Source organism: Salminus brasiliensis, chromosome 5, assembly GCF_030463535.1.
Source record: "Salminus brasiliensis chromosome 5, fSalBra1.hap2, whole genome shotgun sequence".
Taxonomy (NCBI): domain Eukaryota; kingdom Metazoa; phylum Chordata; class Actinopteri; order Characiformes; family Bryconidae; genus Salminus; species Salminus brasiliensis.
In genome coordinates this window covers 12,353,687-12,374,395 of record NC_132882.1, presented here as the reverse complement: position 1 = coordinate 12,374,395, position 20,709 = coordinate 12,353,687, and the positions used below count along the sequence as shown (strand labels likewise).

Sequence of the window (20,709 nt, the reverse complement as noted above, 5' to 3'; positions counted from 1 at the left end):
TGTTGAGAAAGAAAATGTGAAACTACTGATCTAGACCAGGGATACCCAACCCCACGCTTGCAGGTTTCCATTCCTTTTCTAGAATTTGGGGGCTCTGATATCCTCACAGCTCTGATGTCTGTAGAATTAGCTGTAGAATCAGCAGGACTCTAAATCAGTCAATCATTCTTATAAAGATTAAATATATTAATATATATATTTTATGTATTTTTACAAAATTAAATAGTTAAACATAAATAATAATAATAATAATAATAATAATAATAATGGCATATTTGTTTTTACATACATAGATTCAAAATGTACATAATGCAAACTACACAAAAAGGTATTTTAGACATTTTGTTATTAAATGATAAGTTATACACAGTTATTATCTATTTACAATATTTCTCAAATAAAATTATTCACCTTAAGATTTGATTACCAACTTGTAAATGAAACATTCCACATATTACATTAGTTCAAATTCACTTAGTTTCCTACAAAGATTTGATGAAGGCACAAACATGACTCATATTAGAAACATTTTCTATAAGCATCAACATTTGATGCAAAACATGCAACAAAATTATTATTTTTTATAATATTTGTTTAATTATTTTTTCATTATTATTAAAACAACTGTGATTCCAAACATTTGAACTGAAGTGTTTCATTTTGGGACTCAAGTGTTATTTAAATAGTTTCTAATGAGATACTAATGATACTTCTAATGATAACATTTTATTAATAGTTAAACAGTTACATTTTCATAATAACAGTTAAACAACAGTTTACAGATATTAATTAGATCATATCAACAACACAAAAGGTATTTTAGAACTTTTATTCAGTATTTCAAATATTATTGAAAAAACATTAAGTAATTAAAGGACAAATTATATACAGTAATTATCTATTCACAATATTTCTCAATTCAAAATATTCATCTTGAAATCTGATCACCAATTTCTACACATCAAACATTCTACATATTAAATGAATTACAAATTACATAATTTTCAATGTTGCACAGCCTCAGTCGTTTCCCTCTATCGTTCTGGTTATCATCCTGGACACATAAATTAGTTTCCTACAAATTAAGCTGAAAACATTAGAAGTTTTACACATATGCATCAACAAAACTGATGCAACAATATTGTTTTTTTTTATTATTATAAAAACAACTGTGATTCCAAACATACTGTAATGTATGTACATGAATTGGCGCCATTTATGATTATTATAGTAAAATCTCTAGAGTTCATTATCCAGAAAGTAGATTCCTCACAGTAAGGCACTGCAGTCGTTAGTAATGAAAGAGCTGATCACTGGCAAGAGCAGAGAGGGAGAGTGATGGATGGCAAAGTGTTCTTGCTTAATGCCTCCTCTAACTTGGTTACAGATTGGAGCGAGTCAGCCAGGGGAACTCCTAAAAGAGACAGACAGACAGACAAACAGACAGACAAACAGGCAACAGACAAACAAACACAAATTGGAGAGAGACGGACAGAATGAGAGGAGCACTTTATTACAGTAAGGGTCCCAATCCAATTGCTGAAAACATACTGTATAGAGTCTGTATGGATCTGGATGACCTTGTGGACTGAATGGGAATCGCATTTTCCATCCTAATATAAAACATTAACAAATATAATTCTTACTGAAAATGACTGATGCACTCTGATGCACATTTTGCCTCCTGTCTGAAATGCAACCTGCATAGTACATACTGCATAGAGTCAATTCATCTGCATATAGCAGATTGAGGGTGTTCAACAGTCAATATGACACCCAATCCCTCAACCTGTGTTTGCCAGAACACGAGCAGCTTAACACAACAGGTCACTATTCTTAATAATGGGTCCACAAATAGCAAGGTCAGGGGGGTCAGAGGTGTTTATATGTGTCTGTATGTGTGTGTATCTAGTAGCCCGTAGTGCAATTAACACTCTTTACACTTGGCAGAGACCTCTTATACTACAATAACTATTATAGAGATAAACAAGTTTTAGTGTTAATTGGTTTATGATAGTAATTTACTGATGGGTACCCAACAATATAGGGTAGTCTATAGTATTATATATATATATATATCTGCACCTGCAGTCATACTAGGGCTGCACGATATTGAAAAAAACTGACTATATACTGCGATTTAAAAAAAAAAAAAAAAAACAACAACTCGCCAGAATCACCAGAATAAATGATATTGGGCATATAATCTGCCTCTAGTCGATAAGTCATGAAAAATGATAACAGTGATTTTTTTCTTTTGCATTAAGCAGCAATGATGTTGTAACATGTAATTAAATTTGCTTTATGTGATCCTGCGATGCTCACATTGCATAGTCCTCAGCCTGGCAGTCCAAGAGGAGAGTAGGTGAAATATAAGATAAAATAAGATAATCTTTATTAGTCCCACAGTGGAGAAATATGTTGACATCACTGACATTCCTCACCTTCCAGTAGTATTTATTCCGTGCTTTTTGAAACCCTTTATACTGATAAGAGAATTTCACATAATTTAATGCATTAATCACTTAATAACTGAACAATAAGCTTAATCTTAAAGAGAAACTCTCTCATTAACATAATTTGTAGATTATTACAGATTCTAGGCCGACCAAATTTCCACCCTTGTCTATAATGGCCATATAATGCATGCAGTCATTAAAAAGGGTTGCAATACACTGCAGAAACTATTGTGGATGTATTTTATTGTAAAAGAAAATGGCAGAATGGTCAAATTCATCGATTAATCAAATAATAGTTGATTCATGGGTGGAACTATGTTTTATGGTTTATGCGTTACAGTAAAAGAAAAGGGCTAAATGAATAAAGATTAGACAGTTTTTGGCTGTTTGACTAAACACAGGGAAACTTACGGTCTGTTTTAATGTGCTGTACAGTACTGACTTTTGTCACCAGTGCAGCAGTTAGTCAGAAAAAGTTCCTTCCACCACCAGCCACTGGAATTCATCCTTTAAATTATCGTCTAAACTATCAGAAGAGTTAGTAGTACCATGCACTGTGGTGATATTTGGAAGTATTCAATAAAATAAGCTCAAAACCATCATGCAGTAAGTAATACAAATGATGTATTAACTACCCTGAAGTTGCTAGGCAAAACATGACGTTACGGAAGTGAGAAATGGAAGCTTTGATCTGTGTTAATGAATAGTTTTACACAGATCTAACAGAGGTTGCAGGCTACCTGTTGCTTGCGGTCGGAGGCCGGGTCTATCAGCACATTGAGCAGGCTTGGGTTGGCTGTGTCTCTTAAGCTTTGCTGCAGTGCACTGCGAAGTTCTTCCACTGTCCGCACCAAATACCCACAGCCTCCAAACGCAGACATCACCTGCTCATACCGTGCCTCTGGCAGTAGAGTCACTGGAGGGGCTCTAAAACACACACACAAACACACACATTTCTTATGAGAAAGGGTAAGCATGTGGTAGCAGAGGGTCCATGACACAATATCACTAGAGCAATGTCCCTGTAGTTCACAACCAGGACTAAACCCGGGAGACTAACTTTAGAAGCCTCCTGTCAATCACAGAGGCACAAAACTCACATAGTGGTCATGTCTCCTATCTTCTCCATCTCCCTCCAGGTATCTGCATCCACTCCACTATAGATGCCGTTATTGTTGATGACAATGATGATGACTGGTAGTTTATATCTGTTAGAAAATGCATTCAACATGGTTTACATTCTCAATGAAATAGAAACATGTCAATGTAAATACCATTTAACATAAGCACTTATTAGGGCTACCATGATACAAAAATGCTATATTATTATATATGTTACAGTGGGTCTCAAATTCAGACAATTTCCAATTCATTAAAAATAAGGAGTGTCTAAAACATGTGTCTGAGGTAAATGTGTTAATGTTTGCAGTTCAGGGTTATTAGAGCATTTAACATCATAGTACAATATCTGAAACTCTAGTCACAAAATAACATTTGCCCCAATTTAACATGCTAGACATGATACACCATGAGACATAATCCCATACAATAAGCTATGTAGTTACATATAATATTACTAACAATGTATAAAGTATACATTATGTAAATTATGCACAAATAACAATAATAATCAAAATGAACATAATCACTGTTGCACAAAAACCTCACAGGTCACAGAATATGGTAACTTCATTAGAGTAGGTAAAAACCTGATCTTTTAATGGAAGTCAATGTAAAAAGATCCTATTTTGTTGCATGTCTTTTGGTTCATTCATCATGAACTTATGACATAACGTAAAGAACAGCTGAAGAATCACATTATGCCAAAAAAGTGAAAAACGGCATAAATGGAGATACAAGATTTTGGTGTGCAATAATTATATGCATGTAGGTGCTCAAAAAAGCACTTACTGAACACATGATGAACACAATGCTTTTGTCTTTCACACAGCATACGGACACAGTGCTGTTAGAGTGTCCTGCAGCATCAAGATTACCTGCACATGGTTTCTACCTCCATGCCAGAGAAGCCAAAGGCGCTGTCTCCTTCCACACACACCACTCTGCGACCTGTCTGCTGAGCCTTCTCCAGTACTGCAGCTGCAATGGCAAAACCTGGCCCCACTCCCATAGTGCCAAAAGTCCCAGCGTCCAACCTGAAAAGAAAAAAAACAAAAAAACAGCTTACAGCATGACCTCAGAGCAAATAGTCCCACAACTTTACTTTCAGGTTTAAGCTTTACTGTGTCCTTCCTAATTCTTATGCTTTAAGGTTCTCTGCTGCAGTACTACTGAACTCAAAAAGCGCAGAGGAGACCTGTGCCGGGGGTAGTGGTTGAGAAGCATGGTGCGGCCGATGTCCATTGTGTTGGCTCCCTCACTCACAATGATGCTGTCTTTGGGCAAAAGCTCAGCAATGTGGTGGAAAGCTGTGTAGTAGTTCATAGGCAGAGCAGCACGGAGAGCAAGAGCCTGTAAATGAGAGGAGGAAAATGTAACTTGTAATAATAGAATTAAAATAAAAATAGAAAAATAAAATAGAATTTCAAGAAAATGTAACTAAATGTCCTTACCTTTGACATCTGAGCATTAGAAGCCATCTTCTCTCTCAGTGTCACCCACCACTCAGTGTTTGATGGGTATCTCCATCTGTCTGACCTCAAACTTTCAACCAGCTAGAATTCAGTCAAAGTAGAATTACTCACTAAAACAAAATCAGCCATTAAAACTCATTATACACTGAACACACACGTCTCCTGCCGTGAAAGTCTGTGTATTGACTGTGTGAAAATTATAGAGTACAAGGTGAAGAATGGGAAAGAAAAACAATGATTACTGCTGTGTTGTCAATACCTGGCCCACCACAGCCCTCACATCTCCCAGCAGTGCTGCTGTAGCTCTAACGTTATTACTCAACTCCTCTGCACACACATCCACCTGCACACAGGTCATGTATTTTATGTAATTATATATAATTCAGCCCATCACAGTCAGTCAAAACAGAGCCAGACAATGTGTACTTTTAGCCTACCTGAATAACTTTTACATGAGGACTGAATCTGGGAGGGAAGCCAAAGTGCAGGATCCAGTTAAGTCTGGCCCCCAGCAGCACCACCACATCTGCCTGCAGGAGAGCTCTGACAGATACATAGACAGATATATAGATACAATACAACAGATAATGATAGACAGACAGACAGACAGCTAGCAATAGATTGTATACAACACATTACCACGCACTCCTACTCACTTTGATCTGGCAGCGGCTACACAATTTGGGTGGTCATCAGGAAGCACTCCTTTCCCCATGGGAGTAGGTAGAAAGGGCAACCCAGTCAGTTCCACCAGCTCTTTAATCTCCTTCTCTGCCCGGCCATACGCCGCACCTACACCAGAGAAAACACACTGTTCACACACACACAAACATTTATGGTAACACCCATTGTAGACTGGGTGTTTGACATATGAGGTCAGGTGTAGGGTCATCCTCAGCCAGTAAGGATGTTTGGCAACCATGATCTTTACTGTAGTTTATTTATGAGATTCACAATGTTGACGCAGCATATGAAGCAGAAGCAAAAGCTTTATACTCCGCTTGCTTCTCACAAAGCCCAGCTAAGGGAGCAGGAGACCCTCTAATATGGAGGGTGGATATACTCGTTAACGCAATGTCATCCTCAACTAATAAGAATGTTTGGCAACCACGATCTTCACTGTACTTTATTACTCGTATTTCAGCTTCAGCAGCTGATTTTGCCATGACGTGGAGAAGTCAACTAACTTTTAGGTTAACCTAAAGATCAGCAAACTGTTAAAAACTAGTTAATGTTCACTGCAGTAGGAGAGTGGGTCTTAGTAGTATGATTGAAATGTATTCCTTGTCACCTTTGCCGATGATGAGTAGTGGTCTCTGGGCCTGTTTAAGTACTCGGACAGCCACAGAGATTTCTGCGCTGCTAGCCAGGCTCACTGGAGGAGGGGGACAGCAGGATACAAACCTGAACTCACACAGAAACAGAACCATGGGGCTCATCCACCAAAGTCTTCCAAACGGATTTTTAAATATAGTCTTGAGAAGAGTGACAACAAGTGACAGGCACTTAGAAAGAGTCTGGAGCACTGCACCCCCTACTGGTAAGAGCTAAAAAGCTAAAAAAATGAATTGCTAAATAACAACACCATGTTCCTACCACTTTTAAACTTAAGTAATCAAGTGCAAAACAATTGGATTTCTGAGTATTATATTATTATTAAATTATAAATAGACCATTCCTGTTACAAGGGTATTTGTTCTTCCTACAGCAGGGGTCATCAATTGTTCTGTTGGAGATGCTCAACTCACTAAACTTAATAATTCACCATCTGTGTCTGAGAGAAAACATCAAACAGGACATGACCTCCAGCACACCAGGACCAGAACTGAGGACACCGGGCCTACAGACTACACCAGCCCAGCTTCATCAATGTGCTCTTAACTACTCATAGCAATCACTAGTTCACTTAAAACATTAATATTTGGTGTTTATTTACTAAATCTTTGTAGAGTTATTTTGGTAGGCTCTTTACAAGTGGTTTTGTGTGTAAACAATCAACATGAATTGCATTCTGCCAGCATAAAACTAACAGAAATTACACAGGCTGCCTCACCTGACACTGTCCTGGTTCACTTTGGCATTCACCATGTCTCCAGAGATATCTATGTAGCATGCTCCTGGACGACCGTAAATACTGCTCCTTATTGCCTAGAGAAAACATAAAATTAAGATTCGGGATGCACCAATACCATTTTTTCCTTTCCGATACTGGAAAACACGATTTTCTGATATCTGCCAATACCCAGTACCGATACAGACACCAACTCTGCCTCAAATACTTAAACAATATAAATAGATGGCTATAAATCCTGATAATTACAGTGTACTTTTTTATATCTTATCCCAATTAAGATATAATAATACGCTTAAAAGAACATTTGTAAAGTTTGGAAAAGTCCATTAAAAACATGTTTGTGGACATCCCTTTTAATGCAAACATTCAGCTACTAAAGTTGCACCCATTACTGAAACAGATGTGCAGATTTGCACACACAGCTTGTCTAGTCCACGTAGAGAAGTACTGCCAATACAATAGGACTGTCTGGAGTAGATAAACATGAAAATACTGGCACCATGCCTAATGTCAGGTATGGGCTAGAGGGGCATAAAGCCCTCCAACATTGAGCTGTGGAACTGTGCTCTCTGGAACGATGGTTGGTGCTCCATCCAATATTTTTGGGATGAGCTGGGGAGTTGGTGATGCGGTGGTGTGGTGATCATCCAACATTCTGACCTCACTGACCTCATGCTCTTTCTAGTGGAGAAACCTTCCCTGGACAGTCTTTTTTAATACCTCTGATTTCTGAAGAAGCAATAATTGTGCAGGTGTCCCAAAACTTTTGTCCACATAGTGTATGTCTTATAGAAGGCACACAAATGAACACAACAAAGGAAAAATAATCTAACTTTACCTTTTCAACTACAGCTGGGATCATGGCCAGGCTGCTCGGGCGGGCAGAGAACTTGCTGTAAAGGCGACAGGCTTCTACCTGGTCGAAAAAAGAGGAGGCCAGTTCGCTTTCACTGGGACCCAACTGACACACAGAACAGGAAATGTGTGCACATTATAAAACAAACCTGAGGGAATTCTTGAAATGCTCCAGTGGTCTCCTGGTTCTGATCAGAGGAGCCTCCAATGACTATCACAGGCCTGTCATTAAACAAGGATACACAGTGTCATCAATGTAGAGCTCTTCACCTGGTGCTTCTACTGTCTGGTCAGCTCTGCCACCAAGCTGAAGTATCATTGCTCTGTGAACTTGAACTAGTGAACTCACATGGGGTGCATGCATTTAGCACGGTTTTGGGCGTTTAGCATCATATCACTGCTGTTGCACAAAAAGCTTGCTTCTCTATTTTTTTTTTCTTTTCACTTTTTGACATGGAACTGGCAGTTAAAAATTCAACCAATAAAAATACAGGCCATCTTTTTATATTGACTTCCATTAAAGGTGTTTTCCACTTTCCTGTAAAGTTACCATTTTGCAGATACTAGGTTTGCAGTTTGTGACAGCAACCAAGTACATTTTGCTGCTGTGGGTTTAATGATGCACACAAAAGCTTACTAAATGCTTATAGCCTCCCTATACAGTCTTGGTTTCTCCCAAGGTTTCTTCTTCTTAGTATGAGAAAGTTTTTCCTTGCCACTGTCGCTACCACCTGTATTGTGGTGCTTGCTCATAAGAGGCATGGACCTGGATCTCTCTAAAGTGCTTTGTGACAACAATTATTGTGAAAGGGTGCCAGACTGGTGCCTGTTTTGCAAATGTTTCTAATGATTTTGTTTATGAGCTCTACACAGAATGAGATTCAGATGATATTCAATTAAAGTGTATATGAATTACCAGCAATTCATATTGGCATTGGCCATCCCACCAAGTGCGTGGATCAGTCCTGGTCCCGACACAACCAGACACACCGCTGGACTGTGACAGACGAATACATGATGCAAGATAAAAGTTTCACACACAACAAAAAGCAAATGACACAAAAAGCAAATGATCATTTTGGTGTGCAGGAAACAGACTTAACACATACCGTCCTGTCAAATATCCAATCGCAGAAGCAGCATAACAGGCCTGTTGGACAGAAACAGCATCAGTGAAGAGCAGAATTGAGGTCTTGTTCAATCTGTTAACACAGCTCCCTGTTTAAAACACTGTGAGGTAAGGTGGCCTTACTGCTTGTTCATTTCGCATGCCCACATACTTGATACCAGCAGCTTGAGCAGCCATGGCCACCTCAATGATGGGCACCCCGACAATGCCAAACATGTACTCCACATTCTGCAACACAACAGCATTACGATATGATTAGGTGTAAATAACTGAATCAGAGTCTACAGAAAATACATGACATAATATAGGGCACATACACTACTTGGACAAAAGTATTGGGACACCTGCTCATTCACTGTTTCTTGTAAAAAAAAAAATAAAAAAAGTGGACCCTGCTTTTGTTGAGTAACTGTCTCTACTGTCCAAATAGGAAGGCTTTCTACTAGATATCTAACGCATTACTGTGAGGATTTGATTGCATTCAGTGACTGGAGTGTGAGTGAGGTCAGGATGTTGGATAATCACCACACCACCTCATCCCCAACTCCACAACTCATCCCAAAAGTGGAATGAAGCACCATCCATCATTCCAGAGAACACAGCTCCACAGCTCAATGCTGAGGGGCTTTACACCCCTGTAGCCCAAGCCTGGCATTAGGGTAATGCCAATAGGTTCATATTGATCTGCTCCAGAGAGTCCTAGTCTATTGCCAATACTTCTCTGCAGACTAGACAAGCTGTGTGCATTTGCACATATGTGTCAGCAATGGATACAACTTCAAGTAGCTGAATGCATTCATTAGAAGGGGTGTCCACAAGTATTAGGACAGCGTAGCTAGTGTATATATCTTTAATACTAATTCAGGCAGATTTATTCCCATTCTCCACATGAGCTGCTATAGGTCTGTGTCAGTCATGGGTGCCCCTTTACAGCAGCTGCAGAGGGGTGTCTGGATACTTTTGGACACGTGGTGTAACTAAATGCAGGTGATCAGAGGAGGGTTATCCAGGTTAAGATTAGTTAGTTAGTTTAGGGAAGGTGATCAGTGCAATAAACAAACCTGAACCTGATCACTGTGCCAAAGGTGAGTCTCCACCAGCCAACCCTCCTGTCCCAGTTCATCCACTAAAGAGTTCAACCCTAAATGGATATGAGTTATGTTATGGGTTCTGCGTTTCTAACTCAATTTCCTGATGTTTTAACTATCTGAGCTGCCTTGAAGTCGAGAAAGTGTCCCAAAAATGACCTCACTGACTAACTGTGGCTGATTCTGTCCTCCCTCATCAAAGATAAGCTAAAGAAGCAACTTATTTTTTTCAGGCGCAAAGAAAAAAAAGCTTCTTCAGCTTTAGGATAAACTAGTGCCAGTGTTACAGCACTAACCTGAGACTTCAGAGCCTCTGCGATGATCTGCGCTCCTGTCACCTCTGCCATCTTGGTTTGAGCTCTGAGTCGTCTTTCTCCGAAAACACGAGCCGCCCTTTACATTTCACTGCGCCGCTATTACGGGCTTAGCGGTAATAGAGGAACCACGCGTTTCAGCCAGTGCTCTCAAGTCGCTCCCTACTCCCTATGTAGTGCACTATGTAGCTGAACCACTAAAACAACGGATATATCACCCAAATGGTGTAATGTATGTCTAATAAATTGTCTGTAAATGTATTTCCAGCCAGTTGTTTTAAGTGTCCATTTGTATCATTATAGTATATAGTGGAATTATTCAATCACAGATTAATAACCTGAATTTCACTTTGAACTAATAACAATTAATAAATAATGTTTAAAATAATAATAATAATTAAAAAATTGTAAAATCCCTGATTTCTTCTGCTGTGCAAAACCTCCACATATTTGCCATGGAGCTGCAGCTCTAACCATGTATTATCAGTGTTAGACAGCAGAGGGAGCAGTCAACACACAAATCCTGTACTATATGTCTAATAAAACGCATTTATTGTCAGCCATGGGCTGCACGACTACATCACATTAACCGTTACTGTCCCATTACTTATGTGGTGTGTAGAGAGCTATTCGAAAATTTAGGCTACATCAGCGGTTAGAGCTCCGGGCTCCGGGTTCGATACCTGGGCTCGACAAGCTGCCACTGTTGGGCCCTTTTTGAGCAAGGCCCTTCATGCTCTCTGCTCCCGGGTGCTGAAGTTGGCAGCTGCCCGCTCCAGGGTTGTGTGTGCTCACTGCCCCTAGTTCACTAGTGTGAGTGTGTGTGTATTCACCACCATGGATGGGTCAAATGTGCAGGACACAGTTGTGTCCTGTGTACAAAGACAAATACTTGCACCTTAACTTTGTTTAGGGGTCCTTTTGACTCTGCTGTGCTGTAGGTGCACTTTACTCACTAGCTTTATGTTTTACAGGGTGGGATTAAACCCTCAGGATCAATCAAATAAAGAGATTACACCTGACCTCAACATACAGCTATATGGTGCTAAATGAACTGAATGATTATAGTAGAATTATAGTCGACTCAAATCTTATATATCATCTGTAGTGAACACACACACACACACACACACACACAGAGCGGTGGGCAGCCAATTCCAGCGCCCGGGGAGCAGAGAGGGTAAAGGGCCTTGCTCAAGGGCCCAACAGTGGCAGCCTGCCAAGCCCGGGAATCGCATCTATTTAATTACCAAGCAAAATTGACATTTCAAACGTTTCAAGTGTTCATTTGTGGCAGTACAGTGTATAGTGGAATCATTTAGGCACAGATTGATTAAAATATAACATTTCAAAATAGTAATTTAACTAATAAAGGAATAATAAAGCAACAATTTGAGGAATAATCTCAAATTGATTTGATCCTTGATTTATTTTACTGTGCAAAACCTTTATTAACATAACTTTGCATGGCATGGATTATTGTTGGTCACAGTTTGGCAGATGCAGCTCCAACTATGTATTATCAGTGTTGGACAGCGGAGGGAGCAGTTAACTCACTGTCATATTACATTGCATACACTCCCATTCAATTTCAGAGCACCTCAAAATAGTTTGAAGATATTTTGCATTTATGTTTGCAAGCTGTCTTACTGTGCTAGGATGTCTAGGAATTAATTGTTCATTTGTCTCACACATTACTGGCTAAACTGAGTGAAAGACGTAGAGAGAGAGATTTACTGATGCTTTCTTGCGTGACTTTAAAGATTTAAAGATAAAGAGAGAAATATACTACCTGTTCTGAACCTGTCTCATGAAACTGACCACATCTCAGTCAGACTCTTGTCTGCTCCTTACTTTAGTCCACTGTAGAAATCATCTCCGATTCCATGCCTTTTGGTGTTCAAGCTGAGAGTTTCTGGACCCACTTTCTGGACATAATCTTCTGAGCTCCAGTCTTTCTCCTTCTTGCTTACACTCCAAGAAATCTTTGCAAGTCAAAAGTATTGACCCTGAAACAGCCATGATGTTGTTTTAGCAACCCTTTACTGAACGTTTAATATAATTTACACTCTCTGGCTTTTGCTTTTCCAGGCAGAGATTAAATGAAGTCCTGGCCTGAATCATGCAAATGTGATTCTTCCAGTGAAAAGGCTTTTTGGCTGTGGACTAGGACTGGCTTGTTCTTCTTTAGAAAGGATGAGTTTTAAAGCTGGGAATCCTGCAGGGGTTGGGAGGGTTGTCCTTAGCTGATCCTCATCTTCCATTTTCCTGTGATCTTCAGGCCTGTCCAGGTGCAGAGACGCTGGAATGTCCCATTCTGACTTTTCCTGTCCCGTGAGACTTCCTGATCCCAGCCCCGATGACCCTCCCTGCTTACTGCAGGCAACTCAGCTTCTGCCTCATTCTGCTTCACTGCCAATTATGTCTCTCCCTCTCGTTCTCTTTTTCTCCCACCCTCGTCTCTCCCTCTCAGTTCCAGATAAGTTGGGTGTATCAGTGTGGCTATTAGCACATTGCATGTTAAGCATGGAAAACTTAGACTGCCCAATAAATCTGTTAGCTCTGAGCAGCAGGTCTCATATGGTGGACATTTAAAAGCTTTTCTTTGGGCCGAAATCTTAAGGAAACCCATGGTGGCCTCATTAAAGATGAAGATAAGATGAAGACACACAGATTCCTGCCACAGGTTTATAAGCGCACACATCCACTTAGAAAAATATAATCTCCATAGAAAAGCACTGCCAATAGAATTGTACACTCTGACGCAGCCATGCATGAGCCTAGGACCACCAATGCTCAATGCCAAGTGTTGGCTAGAGGGGCATTAAGCCCCTAATCGTTTGGCTGTGGAGCAGTAGAGCTGTCTTCTCTAGAGTAATGGAGCTCCATCCGATAGCTTTAGAAGTTGTATGCAGAACCGATGTCATCCATCATTAGTACCTGACCACACTGATAGTCTTGTGGTTGATTGCAGTCAGATCCTAATAGCATCCTCATTCCACAATCTGATAAAAAGCCTTCTGCAAGGAGTAGAGCCTGTTACTGCAGCAGAAGGGTCACCAAGTCCTTTTTAATACCCTTGGAAGAAAAACTGCAAGAACAGGTGTCCACACCTTTGACCATATAGTGTATTTTAAGCTGGTTGATTATATTTCATATCATCAATTTTGAAATAAGAGATGTTCAGAATATTCATTTTTTATCATTTAATTTGCTTGCTTTATGCTGTACAACTTTCTGGGTCATTGCTTAATTGCTTTTACGGCTCCAAACATTTCTACTGATTAATTGCCAGCAGGCCATATCAACTTCTATCTACCAAAGAACAGCCCCAATAATACACCTTACTGTGTAACAAGTCCTCATACCCACCCGCCATCACTATCGCTTCAGCCCTAGCAGAAGCTTCAGGATCAAAATAAGATAACTAGTGTTTGTACTGTGCTCACAGCGCTCAGTCCATCACTATACACTGTCCTGTAGCACATACTTTCCTGAAGAGAGAAAAGGTGTGTGTGTGTGTTAGCCAAGGCACAGGACGTGTTCAGGATTCAGCATCTCACATGCGGTAGGCCTGCTCCTTCCAGCTCTTTTTCCACTGGCACAGGGACCTTATCCTGTGCTCTTGCCAATCACTTGCAGCTCACAGTTTCCACAAATATTTGAGCCAATGCATTAAAAATATCCCATCTACTAGAACTGTGTCTGTGAGACCGGAATGCAGGACTATTGCATGATACTAGGAGTTAACTCTCTAACTGTGCCCACACCCTTTATCACTGTTCAGCCCAAACTTCCCTTCTTCTCTCCTTCTCCTTGTACTCCTAATAATCTAATAACTCCGCTTGTCAATTGTCTATGGCTATTTTAGGAGCCATTAACCTGTATCCTACATCTTTAAAGGGAAAGTTGATGCCTGTTAGTAAAACATGTGCTGGTTACATAACGGTTTAGCTAGCAAGTAAACTTTAAAACCTGTACTAAGCAAAAATGACATATGCTGATTAGGGAGGGGCAGAATTCTGGACCTATTTATGAACTTGTTGATAATGTCAATACCACTTAATGGCTATAACTAGCTAACAGAACAGACATGTTACATTTCACATCAGCACTACCCTTTTTATTAAAAACAGTATATAAAGAATATGACATTAGCGTTTATGCATGTGCATTTGCTCATAATAAAAATATATGTACAATATATATGTATATCTTGAAAATATGTGCTGACTATATTCAAATGAGCCATTTTATATTATTATATTATATTATTATGCCAATAAATGCACAAAAATGGCTATATATATATATATATATATATATATATATATATATATATATATATATATATACTGTTTAAATGTATTTTTGTATTTCTATTTGTATTAATAAATTGCTCCCTAGATATAAGTTAAAATCATATTAGAGCTTAAAAATGCATTCTGCCATCAAGATTTGCAGTAACGTGAATGACTACCAATAAAATTAAGTCTGATCTGGCTGCTAAGTCACATCCCGTTTGAGTCAGATTTGAAACCATAGGCTCCATGTGTTTTTTGCTGTTCAGACTGCAGAAAATCTGTCCGTCTTGACTCGGATACACCGAAAAATCTGATTTGAGCTGCCTGTCTGCACTTCATGGTGTTCTTTGCAAGTTCCAAGGTCATTTTTATACACTTGTAAGCATTACTGTAAATCAAAGAAACACAGAAAGGACATCCTAAATTAAAAAAGGGATATGCGATATGTTTTCAAAGGCTGTCAGTGTTTGTTGTCCATTTCCATTGATCTTTCATAAAGACATGGTGATTGAGCTGGTAAGCTCTGCTTGTCTCAGTGCAGCTGTCCTGGTGGACTTCTTCTGTGACCCTTTCACACGACTTTCCCATCCTCTGTGGTCTGTTCTGGAGACTTTCTTCTCTTTTCATCTGGTGAGTGCATGTAACAGTAATATAACAGAACACAGGGCTTCTCATCATAACTAGAATGAACATACTCTACTACTGCTGACAGGACAATGAATAAAGCTGTATTCTTGACCTCTAGACATCAAACCACCCTTTTTGGGAACATTCCTCGTTTTACACTCATGTACTAAATATTTTACCCTCTCCTATTCTGTATAGCCAACCTTGACCCAGTAAACCCTGTTCTGCTTCTGCTGGAAAAGGGGGATTTTCGGGCAGTCTAGAGCCCGAGAGGGCCTCATTCTGCAGCATGACTCATCACATCATCCGCAACTTGTTTGGCCTTTGGCTTATGTTTTCCGCTCAACAGGGACCTATACTGATAGGTCTTGGTCATAGATGGCCTTCATCCAGGAGTTCCAGTTTGGATTCCGGCCCATGCATTTACTTTATGCACATGTGGTCTGTATAAGACAATGAGCCAATAAGTCCTGAGAGACAGTGTGTTCCAGTGATCTGAGCACAGTTAAGCAGTGGTGTTAGCCATTGTGCATAAATATGCTAAAAAATAAAGGTGTTTTAAATAGTTCTTTATGAGATGTGATGTGGAGAAGAACCACCTTTGGGTTTGTTCCTTACTCTAGGCAAAGTCTGTGAGGAGGTTGGTGTTCATCCGCCCTCCCAAAAAACACAGTGTACTGGCAATCCGAAATTGGCCTTGGGTGTTTGTGTGTGTGTCATACCCTGCGATGGACAGGGTGTCCTGTCAGTGGGGTATTCCTGCTTTACACCCAGTGTTTCCAGGTATGCTCCAGACTCACCGTGACCCATTCATTTATGACCAAGAAGATATTTTTAAATGTGTGGGTTCATATGAGTATATTTTATGTATTTTACAATGGCTTTGAAAATGACTCAGCCAATCAGATTTTAGAAAAGGAACTGTTTACTTATTACTTATTGTATTATATGTTCTCTCTCTCTCTCTCTCTCTCTCTCTCTCTCTCTCTCTCTCTCTCTCTCTCTCTCTCTCTCTCTCTCTCCCACCTCCCACATTGGAAAGCAGTAATGCATCACTTAACTTTGGCTGCTTGTGGGAATGTTCTAGCCAGTGGGGCTCCACTTTCCTCCCCATGGGCTGATAAGGTTCCAGATAGAGGAGGAGTAGCAGGAGAATGAGGTGTCCCCTATGTTACCCCAGCATGCTCCAGCTCATGTAATCGCCTGCATGGCAGCGGGGCTCCCTTATCTCTTATCAGCTTCTCTTTTAGCAGTACGGCCTGGCCTAGAAAACTCTAAAAGCAGGACATGGAAACACCGGCTATCTGATAACATTTACTATATTGACAAACTACAGTATCCAGTACACAAAGTGTGGCTTACACCTGCATGGAGCTGGTGAAAAGGCAGGAGAACTAAAAGGATGTTATACGTTACATATTTAATTTCTCATGCTCATAACTTAGTGTAGAAGTTCCTGGACAATACATCTTAATACTGATAACTAAATAATAACCCCAGAGTTCAAGGAAATAAAAAATGAGACATATTATTTAGAAAGTGTTATACACTGTAAGTGTGTCTTTGTAATCCAGTGTTGATACACTACTGTGTCTCGGGGTCTTGTTAGTAAGGTCTAGAATTTTCAGCTACTGGTTTGACATAGATGGCTTGTCAGTAAGGCCATTGCCTGTTGTTAGCTTTGAGGCTCATGTCAGGTCATTAACTTAAACTGCATTCCTTCATACTACCCATGTCCAGTCTGTACTACTAGTGATGTGACAACCCTGATTCCTTACCTTATATTCTCCCATCCCATCCAGATTACTGTAACTCCCTTTTCACTGATCTCCTGGCTAAGATCATAAGCAAGCTTCAGCACATTCAAAACTCAATGTCCAAAGATCTCACCTCCCATTCTCTCCAGAGATCTCACCTCCCATTCTCAAAGAACTGCACTGGCCACCAGTAACATCCTGTATTAAGGTTAAGACCACTTCATGGTCTGGCCCCTGTGAATCTTAGAGAGCTCTTCCACCCTTACTGCCTCCCTTGTGCCCTCATGTCCTCACTATCCCCTCGTCACTATTGGTGGCAGATCTCTCCAAGCTGTGGCACCAAAGCTCCACAAAACCCTACCACAGTCCCTCCAGGCCTGTACTAATGTCTCTTCCTTCAAAATCGCACCTGTTGACCTTGGGATTAACTTCTGTAAACTTATAAACTTCTGTAAACTTATTATTGTTATTATTATTAGTCTGTTAGCTGCTTTTTGTACAGCAACATACAGCGTTTGTGCGGATATGTCCCCTGTGAAACAGCTGTAGTAATGAGGGGAGTAAGAAGGAAGCGTTTGTGTTAGTCATTGTAAACTGCATTCTTTTCAACCCATCTTTGGCCATGTGTGGTGTCCAGTGTACAGCACCCACACAAAGTGTCCCCCTCTGACCTATAACAGGCCATTTTTCTGTATTTTACTGTTATTGATTACTGTATTGATTACACAGAACAAATCAAATCCAGAGCTTGATTAACTCCACAGAATATTTACGTAAAGATAAAGCCAACAACATAAAAGTGAAAAAAAAAAACAATGTTTTTACAGCAATTAGGTTGACACACTATGTTTAGTGTGGCTTGTAACTCAAAATATGTTTTGGGACTGATTTTGGACTTCCTTTATTAGAAGGCTGGTGTTTTATGGACTCCCTTATTGTCTCAGGCTGCTAGTCTGCTGTTCCAGTAATCATATCAAGGCTGGAATGTTCACAGCTAAGGCATTGTGCATCATTTGGCCATCACACACACACACGCACACACAGGATAGAGGTGCCTGGAGATGTACATGTGAGAAATGCAGTGAATGTGTCAGAGATTCTTCATCCCAGCAGGCCCTACTCAACCTTAGAGGCTACGATTGTGCCTCTGATTGGCACATTCCTATCATTATTACCTGCTCCTGTTTCTTGTTCATGGACTTTCCGGCTTAATTTATGCTAGTGTTTACTTGAATTTCTTAGCTGTATTTCTTATTTCATTATTCCCCTTGTTTCCCTATTCTAGTGGGTTTGTTTTCCAGTATTTGCCTTTTTTGACCTTCAAGTTTAATTCAAGAATAATTAGCTACTGTTTAACAGAACTGAAGCAGAACTAAATATTAAGAGAGACGTGCCGACTGGTAGCAAACAGTAAACAGTGTTCAGGGAAATGGTTGAGGTTTCTAAACTCTTTTGCAACTGAGCAAGTCTTGTAGGTCAGTCGCTGCTTATTGTTAGAGAGTCTGGTACACTTTTACAAATAAAGGTGCTACAAAGGGTTCTGTAAGCAATGCCATAGAAGAACAATTTTGGTTCCATAAGAAACCAGAAGCTTTTATAGGTTTATAGGTTTTAGGTCCAATTTTTTACTTCTTACTTTTTAACTCTTTTAAAAAAACAACTCTTTTTGGAACCAAAAATGGTTCTTCTATGCCTAAGCTCAAAGAACACATTGTAACCAAGACCTGAAAACTAAAAAAATTGTATTGTATGGATCCACAAACTAGTGATAATTATCTGTATATTACATATATGTAAAACATATTATCTGTAAGTTCAAAGAAAACTCTTAGCTAACTTTTAAAGATGTGATCCTCACATTTTTCAATCTTGCTGCTCCATCTTACTTTCTTACATCTTAGTCTCTGTCCCCGCCCCTCAGTTTGTGTACTGTTTAGTCCTGTCTGTATGTTAAAACTCCCCCTCTCACATGACGTTTCCAGACTGGGAGCCTTTTGACAATGTAGCACTGAGCCCTTGCTGGGATTTGAACCCAGTTCTTCTCACAGTTGATGAGCAGGCATTTAGATCATTGGCCCACTCTAGAGCTGTGAAACTGCACTACATAAAACCACAGTTCTGAGTAAATTTACCTTCCTGTTCTTGTTTGGACACTGAAATGTCCATGGGTTCACAGCTGTAGAGTGATGCAACTGTCTAACTGTTTAAATCCCATCATCACCACAGCCCTCCATGGTCTGGAGTCTGTAAATAGGAAGGCATCCCTCCATGTGATGGGGGAGTCCTAACCCACAAATGGGAATGAACAGTAAACAAACTGAGGCGTGGGGTGCTGTGAGCAGTGGTGGCTCAGTGATTAGAGCTCTAGGCTGTTGATGACAGGGTTGTCGATTCGATACCTGGGTTCAGAAAGCAAGGCCCTTCACCTTCTCTGCTTCTCGAGCGCTGCCACGATGGCTGCCCACCACAAAATTAGCCCACAACAAATATCAGATTGTCTGAGTGCTGAAGCGTGTTCCTTTTCTCTCCCAATAAGTTTTGATAGTAAGATTAAGGATCTGCCTAACTGACTAATGAGGCTGTTCCTGTTGACTGGTGTCTGGACATGATGCCAATAAATGGCTGGAGGTTTGTATTCTCAAGGATGGCACCCTTCCCTTCCTTTTCCATCTTGATGTCAAGACCAACCATCTGCTATTGAGCAGCTTGCAGATGAGGCACTGTACTCCTTTCACACTAACAATGTGTAGTAATAGACATTAACACACTATATGTCCAAATGTTTGTGGACACCCCTTCTAATAAATGTGTTCAGCTACTTTAAGTTGCATCCATTGATGACACAGATTGCAAATTCACACACACACACACACACACACACACACACACACACGCACACACACACACAATGGCTTGTCTAGTCCCTGTAGAGAAGTACTGTCAATAGAATAGGACTCTCTGGAGCAGATAAACATAAATCTCTTGGCACCATGCCTACTACCAGGTGTGGGCTAGAGGGGTATAAAGTCCCCCAGCATTGAGCTGTGGAGCAGTAGAACTGTGTTCTCTGGAGTGATGGTGGTGCTCCATCCAATACTGTTGAGGTGAGTTGAGGAGTTGGAATTAGATGGGTTGGTGATCATTCAGCATCCTAACCTCACTACTGCTCTTGTCACTGAATGCAATTAAATCCTCACAGCAATGCTTCCAAATGTAGTAGAAAGCCAGAAACAGTAGAGACAAGTAGACTCCAACAAAAACAAAATAAACTATGAAGCAGGTGTCCCAATACTTTTGTCCATATGGTGTATGTTTACTTTTTGTCTCAGTGTCTAGTGTTTATTTTCTTGGTATTTGGTTGCATTTTAGTTTATTTCCTTTTGATTAGGTGCTTGCATATGCAAACACATGTTCATTAATGGGTTAATAAGTTAATAAGGTTTTGTTGATTATGTTTGGCGCATGCTTATTCCGGACTACATAATGCTGCTGTGGCTCATGGCTCGCA

General features: G+C 40.0%; 1 protein-coding gene across 1 annotated transcript; it reads right to left on the bottom strand.

Annotated features, from left to right (window-relative positions):
• Positions 1-814: 814 nt before the first annotated feature.
• Positions 815-11,231, bottom strand: hacl1 (2-hydroxyacyl-CoA lyase 1). The gene is made up of 17 exons (XM_072679395.1): positions 10,496-11,231; positions 9,235-9,339; positions 9,092-9,132; positions 8,899-8,979; positions 8,132-8,204; positions 7,966-8,043; positions 7,107-7,201; positions 6,345-6,457; positions 5,710-5,845; positions 5,491-5,596; positions 5,313-5,396; positions 5,033-5,134; positions 4,777-4,931; positions 4,457-4,615; positions 3,560-3,667; positions 3,200-3,386; positions 815-1,414 (listed from the first exon to the last, which is right to left on the bottom strand). Exons 1-17 carry the CDS (start codon positions 10,544-10,546, stop codon positions 1,382-1,384), a joined length of 1,707 nt encoding a protein of 568 aa, XP_072535496.1. The 5' UTR covers positions 10,547-11,231; the 3' UTR covers positions 815-1,381.
• Between the last annotated feature and the right edge of the window lie 9,478 nt (positions 11,232-20,709).

Coding starts and splice junctions, on each gene's coding strand:
- hacl1 (XM_072679395.1), bottom strand. CDS start 10,546: ATGGCAGAGGTGACAGGAGCGCAGATCATCGCAGAGGCTCTGAAGTCT. Junction 7,202..7,965: donor TCCCAGCTGTAGTTGAAAAG/GTAAAGTTAGAT, acceptor TGTTTTCTCTAG/GCAATAAGGAGCAGTATTTA. Junction 6,458..7,106: donor GTGAACCAGGACAGTGTCAG/GTGAGGCAGCCT, acceptor GTGTGAGTTCAG/GTTTGTATCCTGCTGTCCCC.